This window comes from Anomaloglossus baeobatrachus, chromosome 3 (assembly GCF_048569485.1).
Source record: "Anomaloglossus baeobatrachus isolate aAnoBae1 chromosome 3, aAnoBae1.hap1, whole genome shotgun sequence".
Taxonomy (NCBI): domain Eukaryota; kingdom Metazoa; phylum Chordata; class Amphibia; order Anura; family Aromobatidae; genus Anomaloglossus; species Anomaloglossus baeobatrachus.
Window position 1 is genome coordinate 57,607,849 of NC_134355.1, and position 10,826 is coordinate 57,618,674.

Sequence of the window (10,826 nt, forward strand, 5' to 3'; positions counted from 1 at the left end):
GCAGAAAACCTCAAGACTTACATTTAATTGTTATTACCGTATTTTCCGGCGTATAAGACGACTTTATAACCCCTGAAAATCTTCTCAAAAGTCGGGGGTCGTCTTACACAGTGGTGCACGGCGCTGCATGAGCCCAGTGTTTAGTAATGTCCTCCTACTGGTCCTCTTCTTGTCCCCTATTATGGCGTTGTTTACACACAATAAAAAAAATATTCTCACCTCTCCTCTGTTCCCGCGGTGCCCTCTTACCTGCTTCTTCTGGCACACTGCAGGCCCATAGACCCCTCCTTGATAGCGTTCGGTGCACGGAGCCACCGCTGCAGGCTGCCATCATGACTTTTGCGATGTCGTAAAGCATTATACTGCAGCAAAGCTCCGACAACAGCGGCGGCCCAGCGTACAGGACGCAATCATGGAGGGGTCTATGTACCTGAGGTCCGCAAGAAGCACTAATCCATGATCGCGTCCTGTTCACGGGACCACCACCACCAATGCCGTGAGCGCTTTACTGCTGTTGAATGCATTACGGCACCGCAAAGCATTCAACTGAAGTATTGCAATGATGGCAGCCTGCAGTGGCGGCTCCGTGCACCGGATGCTATCACGGAGGGATGTCTGTGCCTGCGGTCTGCCAAAGGAAACTGAGGACACCGCAGGAACGGAGGAGAGGTGAGAATATTTTTTATGGTGTCTAAACAACAGCATAAAGGGGACCAGTAGGAGGTCATTACTAAATAATGAGCTCATTACTACAAGAGGGTGGACAAGGATGGGCCCATTACTGCTGGGCACATTACTAAACAATGGGCGTATTAATCGGGTTGGCTTATACTCTAGTATATACGGTATATCCCAAACGCTATATTTTAACTGGAAAAGTTGGGGGTCGTCTTATACGCCCAGTCGTCTAATATGCTGGAAAATACATTATATTATTATTTTTAAAGGGACAGTAAGTCTTGTTAAATTCTCTATGTATAGATGTTTGGAGCATGCTAAATCCGTACGGCCATCCTACTGTATAGCACAGGTCACAAGGCAGCCCCTCTGTAGTATAAGGATGCACTCACTTGTGGCGGAGATTATGGCTAGCTTACAGCCATGCTTATATCCAGGATCAACGCCCATTATTGTTCGCCCTCGAACTGGATTTGCAAGGAGCAACTGGCGCAGGTTTCTTCCAAACATCATGATGGATTCCTTTTCTGCATCCGAGGTCAACTTCGAGCTATTGGAAGACAAAAACAAATAAAAGCTGCAGACAATCGAAAAAATATAGATATTTACTGTATATAAAGCAGAAATTGATCCAGAGAGCACACACACACATTTCAGTGGATTGTACATAAACAACCAGTTCTTCAATAACAGATATGTCCCTATAATTGGGAGTCCAAATTCCTTAAACAAACACCTTAAAGGGGTTGTCCACCTTGGGGGATCATTTATTTTTTTTACTTTATTTTTTTAAATACTGGCAAGTACGGTAAGTAAACTATTTTTTTGCCATTAGGCTTCATTAAAGATTCTCAACTTAAGGCACCACTCTTTTGTTTTTTCCAGAGCTGGAGTGGCGCCTTAAATGTAAGCACCTTGCCCCAGGTTATATACTTCCATTCAGGCGGTTTCAGCTTTTATTGGTATCGCTCCAGTTCCACGGCGCCATCTTGTGCCCATAACGTCTGACTGGCTGGAAGTCAGAAGTGGCATCACAGGGTATCAATACAAGTTTTTGAGAGCCAGAACAAGGCTCTGATAGACTTGGATCGAGTTGTGACCTCTGGCGCTCCATGAAACACTGGAGATGCCGGAAGGTGACAAATCGCTGGAGACAATCAGGAGCCATGTTGAATTAAGATGAAGATGGCGGCATGTGAGTATAAGGCTGCTTTCACACTGCGTTATAACCTACATTTACTGGTCTCATTGGAGCTTCTGTCCAAACCCAACCCACACCCCCCCAAAAAAAAACGGATTTCGGACACATGCACTGATTGGGCCATTGACTATAATGGCGTAGAAGGAGTCCCCAGTGCTCTGTCTTGCACCATTTTTGGGCGTATACGCTTTCTGCAGGCGGACACGTATGCATCATCATTATAGTCAATGGCTCCGTCGGCGCATGCGTCCTAAACCCTTTTGCAGGGGGGTTCGGACGAAAGCTCCGATGGGACCAGTGAACGTAGGTTATAACGCAGTGTGAAACCGGCCATAAACAGGGGGCAAGGGACTTATTTTAAAGCGGTGAAATGTAAGGGGAAAAAAAAAAAAAACGCTGGAGTGTTGCTTTACAGGTGGGTGCACACATTTTCTCTCCATCTGAGGAAAAAAAGGCCCAATTATACTAATCAGGCTCTGATCGGAGTTTGATCAGTTTTTCTCGAAGGTGAAGAAAAGAAAGAGTTTCTCCAAATGTCTCCACTTTCTCCATTCTGTCAGTCCGTGAAAAACGAACTGTACTTGGATGTCTTTCGAGTATGGTCCAATTTTTTTTAATGGGCCCATAGACATGAATGGGTGAGTGCCATCCAATTCTCAGCGGCAAGTTGTGCATGTTGTGGGAAACCAGAGGCGGCAATCTGAAGCCGGGACTTATCTCATACAACCTTGGCTACCAGGTTGCCTCCCTGCAAGGACATAGGAGGTATGTTCTTGGCAATGAGCTGATTAAAGGGATGGGTATCACGGACCTTTTATTATAGTAATTCATGGTAGTTCCTACATTATCCTGTATTTTGGCTGTATAAAGAGCCATAGATGGTCATCCATATATTGGGCCCTAATATACTCCTGTATGTCTCGGATTTATACAGAAACATATGCGGAGTGGATATTACACAGAGCCATAAGGCGGTATAATGAGGAGCCACGGGGGAATCAATTTGATGCCATACGGCCTCTTACACAACACAAAGACTAAAAGTCATATCTGTGAAAAATTAAAGGGAACCGGTCACCATTTTTTTGGCCTATAAGCTGCGGCCACCACCACCGGGCTCTTATATACAGCATTCTAACATATAAGAGCCCAGGCCACTGTGAGAACATAAAAAACACTTTATAATACTTACCTAACGGTCACGCAGTTGGCCAGATGGGCGCCTCCATTCTCCGGTGCCGGCGCCGCCTCTTTCGGCCATCTTTGTCCTCTTTCTGACTTCTGTGTTCATGACGTGTCTACGTCAAACACACTCGCCGGTCCCGCGCATGCGCACTACAATACTGTGATCTGCCCTGCTCAGGACCTGAATGCCGGCGAGTGTGTTTGACGTCGGACGCGTCATGCACCGCGGCTAGAGAAGAAGGAGGACGTAGATGGCCGTAAGAGGCGGCACCGGAGAAAGGAGACGCCCAGCTGGCAATTGAGCGACCGTTAGGTAAGTATTATAAAGTGTTTCTTAAGTTCTCCACAGCGGCCTGGGCTCTTATATACAGCATGTTAGAATACTGTATATAAGAGCCCGGTGGTGGTGGCTGCAGCTTATACGCCACAAAAGTGGTGACAGGTTCCCTTTAAGTATAAAACGCCCCTTTAATTCTCCTGTTGTCGCCTGACACATTACAGCTGTAAATTGCACATAAACACTTCAGCCCAAAAATTAATCCAGTATCCTATACCGCCAGTACTGAAACAGAAAACGACACTACTATGGCAGGATCCGTCAAACTCAACGCCAACATATTTCAGCATGAACTTCATACATCTTATCTGCATTAAAAAAAAAATCCTATAAAAACACGCCACGCGGTGCCAAGGGAAACAGTCTCAGGTTCTCAGACGGGAAAGACAATATGACCTGCAGAAGGCGGCGAGAAGACAAGTAATGAAATAACAGGCCGGTAAATCTACAAATCAATGGGAACTAAGTAATAAACTATTCCATTGGCACAAGAGAGTGTGGAAAGCCGGTCCTGGTTCTGAGCGCCCACAGACGGATCCTATAACTCCGCATGGAGGAGGTTTATAGGGAAAGCAAATGATTGACTTTTACAAGAGAATTTCTAGTCAAAAAAATGTACAAATGTTGATGAGGCTATGTACACTACTCACAAAAAAGTTAGGGATATTTGGGTTTCAGGGGTGAAATTTATGTAAAATGTAAAACGTTCCCGCTAAAGTGATATTTTATCATGAGAGTAGGGCATGTAAGCAGAAGCATGCAATGGTGGTTTCCTCATATAAAATAATATGTTGAAGCAAAAGCAGACACCAGTGGTGGGAATACCTCCAAAAAATGGCAGTGTCTCAATAACTTGAGGTCTCAGCTTCACTTACAGCTGACGACATCTCCTGCACTTCAGAAGTGGACCTCTTGTCTCCGAAGGCATGGCATCCCACTCTTCTTGAGGGCGGCCATCAGGTTATTGAGGTTCTGAGGTACAGAGTTACGGCCTCTACACTGTGACCCAGCTGATCCTATAGGTTTTCTACGGGATTCAGGTCTGGAGAAAGTGCAGCCGCCCCACTTGAGGTCCCTCTATCTCCAGCAGCCGTTCCCTAATGATGCGATCTTGATGAGCTGGAGGATTGTCGTTAATGAAGATATTAGGCCGGTGTTGTTCATGCAGAGGCTCAATGACCGGATTAATGGTGTTAATCCAGTAGTAGGGGCTTCTCAATGTACCATCCACAAAATGTAGGTCAGTCCTGTATTGACTAGACACACCGAACTACACTGTAACACCACCACCAAAGGCTCATCTGGTGACAGCAGGGGGCTGATGTATAGCGCTCTCTTTGACGTCTCCAACATCATTGCTTGCCATCATTTTTGCTCAGCATGAATCCACTTTCATCAATGACAGAACTGAGGCCCACTGGTCTCCAGTCCAGAGTAGATAAAGCCTTTGCCTGGTGTTGTGGTCAGGTATATGTGTAGGTCATCTACAACACAGACCACGCTGATGTAAATGGTTTTGAATGGGCTGACGTGACACTTGGCTGCCTCTCACCTCCCATAAATGTTTCTGGAATTGTGTGGCTTTAATCATCCGGTTATTAAGGGCATTGTTCACAATTAAGCGATCATCAGTGTGAGATGTGGCCAAATGACGTCCACTTCTATGTCTTTCTGTGACTCTTCCAGTCTCTCTGTAGCTCTGTTGCAACCTGCTAATGACACTCTCTCACACTGTAAGCTCTGTGTCCACTTCCGTCTGAGAACATCCTCCGTGAAGCCTCACAATGGTACGGTATTGCTGATCAATTGTTAGGTGTCGTCTTGGTCTCGTAATGTGAAAATCTGAACAGCGTGATGAGCAGGACGGTTTAAATGCCAATTTTAATTAAACCTGAAGTCTATTATTGGCCAATTCATGGATCAATCACCTGTTGTGAATTTTGGCATTGCACCTTGTTAGAGAACAAAACGTTGCACAAAAAGTACTGAAACATTGAACAGTTGTACATGTGCATTCAGAAGGTTAGAGAAGGTCACATTAAGTTCTCCTGAACAGATCAGAGGGCATTTTAGGGTCTTCCGGAAATTTAAACCGAAATCCAAATATCCCTAACTTTTTGTGAGTTGTATATCAAGTATTTACCAAAGATACTAATCTGTATAATACAGAAAGGTAAGTGCTATGTTGGCCTATATAACTTAAGGGATTATTAGGAGTTACATTTTGATAGGATAAGTCATCAATATTAGATGGTGGGGGTCCAGCACCCCACTTTTCAGCCTCTCCCAGCTTTGCACCCCACTTTTCAGCCTCTTCCAGCTCTGGAGATGGGTGGGATACACACAGTGAATGGAGCAAAACACTACAGCTCCATACATTGTTTTAGTGGCCATTCTCAGGTCTTGCAGCTCAGCTCCCATTCACTTCACTGGGAGCTGAGCTCTAGTACCCAAGCACGGCCACTACACAGTGGACAGAGCTGTGATGTTCTGCTTTACACACAGTTTTCACCCGGCCACCACCAGAGCAGCAAATGGTTGATAAATGGGGGGTTTAGAATGTCAGAAGCCCCCATCAATCAGATATAATCCTAAGGTTAGGTCATCAATATCAAAGACCTGGACAGCTCCTTTTACTAGCGTCTATTTCAAAACTGTTTTGCCATTAAAGGCTTTACAGATCTCAACTATCGGGGCCTAATGCATCTAAGAGATTCATTTTGCATTCTAGGCAGGAAAGCGTTAAAAAAAAAAATAAGGTGAAAAAGTTGGGCCATACCCCTTTAAAAAAGAATTTTTACTGGATTTTTAAACATAAAAATAGTCCCTTCTCCAATTGTTGTTGTGCCACTAACTCTGGAACAGTTTTCCTTTTTCTTTTGTGCCCCTCCATTCCAAAGTTATACCCCCTGTAATAACTTTGCAAATTTTCCCTGCAGCCAACTGGGCGGCTACCACAGAACTTCCTTATGGGAATTTGTTTTTTGTCCTCTGTCTCCATCCAATCAAAACAAAGCCACGCCCACAAAAAGGTTCTGTGGTTTATGCCCAGTTGGCTGTAGGGAAAAATACATTGCTGGGTACATGGACTAACATACCGGTATTCTCTGCAGAGAAGAGGATAAATCAGACGTTTGTAGGAGTCTTCTACGGAGTTGTGGAGTATTTTCATCAGCTCGGTTTGTAAGACCCGCATTGGCCTCCACCTTGACAAACACAATAAAAAGATGAATATTAAAAACTGATATGTAAGTATCCAGTGTGAAAATTGAAGGATTTTTTTAATTTTTTAATACAGATTGTAATACAGAAAATTAAAACAAATAATGAAAAAAAAAAAAAAGTGTAAATGATAAGTCTCTTAGTACAGTTATCAAAGTCTGTGAATCCTAGAATGAATCCAATAACATGGTCTAAAATGAAAACATTTCTACATAAAAAAAAAATAAGTAAATCTCACAGACTGTTTTTCATCAATCTCAGTAAATTACAATATAAGTGTAAACTTTCAATAATCCACATCTTGAGGCTGCCGGAATCATCTTCTCTCATACCTGATGTGTATAGCATTGCCACAAAACACATGTAAGAAAATCACTCAAACTCCAAAAAAAAAAAGCCCTTTTTAACCCAACAAAAAATATTAACGTAACCCGAGAGTAATAGGACTGGACATCGAAGAAGCAGCAGAAGCCGAATACAAAGGCAATCTGGAGGAAAGTATACAGACCTTTCATTCACACACCACCGACAGAAAGCATCCTTCACCCTGTCAGGAACATTGACCTTTACTGTCAGGACTTTCAGATTTTCCCCACGGTTAATGGCCAGAATCTGAGCAAAAACATAAATGGCAAAGACAGATGACACACAAATAACTAAAAGAGAAACCTATCAAGCCAACATCCAAGGAAGATTTTTTTTTTTAATGTAATAATAATAATAATAATAATAATAATAATAAATGTTTATTACTATCTTAATATTTAATATTATTACAAATAATATAACAAATACCCAAAATAGAAACCTATCAAGCCAACATCCAAGGAAGAACCATTTGTTTTTTTTAAAATGTAATAATAATAATATAATAATAATAATAATGTTTATTACTATCTTAATATTTAATATTATTACAAATAATATGACAAATACCCAAAAGAGAAACTTATCAAGACAACATCCAAGGAAGAACCATTTGTTTTTTTAAAATGTAATAATAATAATAATAATAATAATAATAATAAATTAAATAGTATAATGTTTATTACTATATTAATATTTAATATTGTTACGAATAAAATAACAAATGCTCAAAAGAGAAACCTATCAAGAAAACATTAATAATAATAATAATAATAATAATAATAATAATAATAAATAAAAGTAAAAGCTAAAAGTTAGGTGGAGTAATAGGCTGGATCATTTCTTGGCATTTCAATATGAAGTTGATGAATATGTTATATACATCAACTTCATATAACATATGCAATACTACAGATTATAACTGATATGGAGGATGCGGTTGATTATTTATTTATTTTTTCATCTAGCGTGAAGTAATGTTAATGACTAAAATGTGATATTGCTGATTGTTATCTTTTTTTTTCCTTCCTGTAAAGTTATATTATAAGGTTTAAAATAAATAAAAATATATTTAAAAATAGTAATAATACAATATTATTATTATTATTATTATATGTTGTTGTTAATAATAATAACAACAACAACATAAATAATAATTAATTAATCATTAATAATGATATAGTAACTAAATAACATTTAATATATACACAATTATTCAATTTAATATATAATAATACAATTATAATGTAACAGTAATAACCATCAAAACAGAACTGAACATTTCAGACGGTTTAAGTAAAACACCCACAGTAATAAGCAAACGTTTTTGGCAGTTGTGGATAAAATGCTGTAAAATAAAAAAGCTTTCAAATTAAAGAAGTGTTAAAAGTTTATTTTTATCAATTAATACTAAGCGAATGTACAAAAGAGAAATCTAAATATTTGATGTGATAAGCCTTTTCCTTCTAAACAGCATCAGTTCTTCTAGGTACAGGTACGCAAAGTTTATGAAGGAGCTCGGCAGAGAGGTTGTTCCAAACATGTTTGAGAACTAACCGCAGATCTTTTGGAAATGAGGCTGTTGATATCTTTCTCTCTTTTCATGTAATCCCAGACAGACGAGATGATGTTGAGATTAGGACTCTGTGAGGGCCGGATTATCACTTCCATTCCTCTTTTTTCTTTATGCTGAAGGCAGATACTTATATCATCATGTAATACCATCAGGGAGGCATGTGACTGGCTTCAAATTAAAGCTACAGGAGGAGAACGACCACAAACATACATACAGCCAATGTCAATAAGAACTACGGTATCTTCAGAATAGAGAAAAATAAGGAGTAGGTTACACAGTCATTACCACAGCAGTCTTGCAGCGCAGGGGTCCTGGGTTCAAATCCCACCAAGGACAACATGTGCCAGGAGTTTGTATGTTCTCCCCGTGATTGCGTGCGTTTCCTCCAGGTTCTCAGGTTTCCTCCCACACTCCTAACAGGGTTGCTGATGTATGTAAAGCGCTATGAAATTAATGGCGCTATATAAGTGAATTAATATATTATTATTATGCTGCTGCTGCTACTACTACTACTATAATGATGATATGACACTCAACACTCAAAGAGCCCAGATCTCAATTTTGAGTCTGTCTGGGAATACATTAAGGATGTGCCCAAGAAGTTCTGTGGTTAGCTCTCCAAGATGTTTGGATGCATATCTTTTCAACGGACAACACTGAAGATCTGACCCAGTGATACAATGAAAAGTAGTCAGTGTGCAGCTAGTATAACAGGGTCAATTTGGTGCTCCCTAAATAACTCAACACAGCCATTAATGTCTAAACCTCTGGCAACAAAAGTTCACCCTTTTATGCAAGCTGTATTGGATGAAAGGGTACTATCTTCAGAGTTGTCTGATGAATAGTAGATATAAGAAAATATTTATCAAAATGTGAGAGGTATATATATATATATATATATATATATATATATATATATATATATATATATATATATATGTATATAGTATATTACATACACACATGTACATGCTGAGATATATATATATATATATATACAGTACAGACAAAACGTTTGGACACACCTTCTCCTCTCTAGAACAATTATTAAGAGGAGACTTTGTGCAGCAGCCTTCATGGTAAAATAGCTGCTAGGAAACCACTGGTAAGGATAGACAACAAGTAGAAGAGACTTGTTTGGGCTAAAGAACACAAGGAATGGACATTAGACCAGTGGAAATCTGGGCTTTTGGTCTGATGAGTCCAAATTTGAGATCTTTGGCTCCAACCACCGTGTCTTTGTAGAAAAGGTGAAAGGATGGACTCTACGTGCCTGGTTCCCACCGTGAAGCATGGAGGAGGAGGTGTGATGGTGTGGGGGTGCTTTGCTGGTGACACTGTTGGGGATTTATTCAAAATTGAAGGCATACAGAACCAGCATGGCTACCACAGCATCTTGCAGCGGCGTGCTATTCCATCCGGTTTGCATTTAGTTGGACCATCATTTATTTTTCAACAGGACAATGACCCCAAACACACCTCCAGGCTGTGTAAGGACTATTTGACTAAGAAGGAGAGTGATGGGGTGCTACGCCAGATGACCTGGCCTCCACAGTCACCAGACCTGAACCCAATCGAGATGGTTTGGGATGAGCTGAACCGCAGAGTCAAGGCAAAAGGGCCAACAAGTGCTAAGCATCTCTAGGAACTCCTTCAAGACTGTTGGAAAACCATTTCCGGTGACTACCTCTTGAAGCTCATCAAGAGAATGCCAAGAGTGTGCAAAGCAGTAATCAAAGCAAAAAGTGGCTACTTTGAAGAACCTAGAATATAAGACATATTGTCAGTTGTTTCACACTTTTTTAAGTATTTCATTCCACATGTTTTAATTCATAGCTTTGATGCCTTCAATGTGAATCTACAATTTTCAGAGTCATGAACATAAAGAAAACTCTTTGAATGAGAAGGTGTTTCCAAACTTTTGGTCTGTACTGTATATATATATATATAAAGTAATTGGGCAAGGGACTCTAAGGGCTGCAATTAACTCTGAAGGCGTCTCCCTCGTTAACCTGTAATCAATGAAGTAGTTAAAAGGTCTGGGGTTGATTACAGGTGTGTGGTTTTGCATTTGGAAGCTGTTGCTGTGACCTGACAACATGCGGTCTAAGGAACTCTCAATTGAGGTGAAGCAGAACATCTTGAGGCTGAAAAAAAAGAAAAAATCCATCAGAGAGATAGCAGACATGCTTGGAGTAGCAAAATCAACAGTCGGGTACATTCTGAGAAAAAAGGAATTGACTGGTGAGCTTGGGAACTCA

General features: G+C 40.5%; 1 protein-coding gene across 1 annotated transcript in view; it reads right to left on the reverse strand.

The window, feature by feature from the left end:
* SRBD1 (S1 RNA binding domain 1) overlaps positions 1-10,826 on the reverse strand; it is a 342,086-nt gene that overhangs the window by 192,973 nt on the left and 138,287 nt on the right. Inside the window, 3 exon segments of the mRNA XM_075338030.1 lie at positions 1,071-1,228; positions 6,500-6,607; positions 7,132-7,235. Coding sequence (XP_075194145.1) covers positions 1,071-1,228; positions 6,500-6,607; positions 7,132-7,235 — 370 coding nt within the window.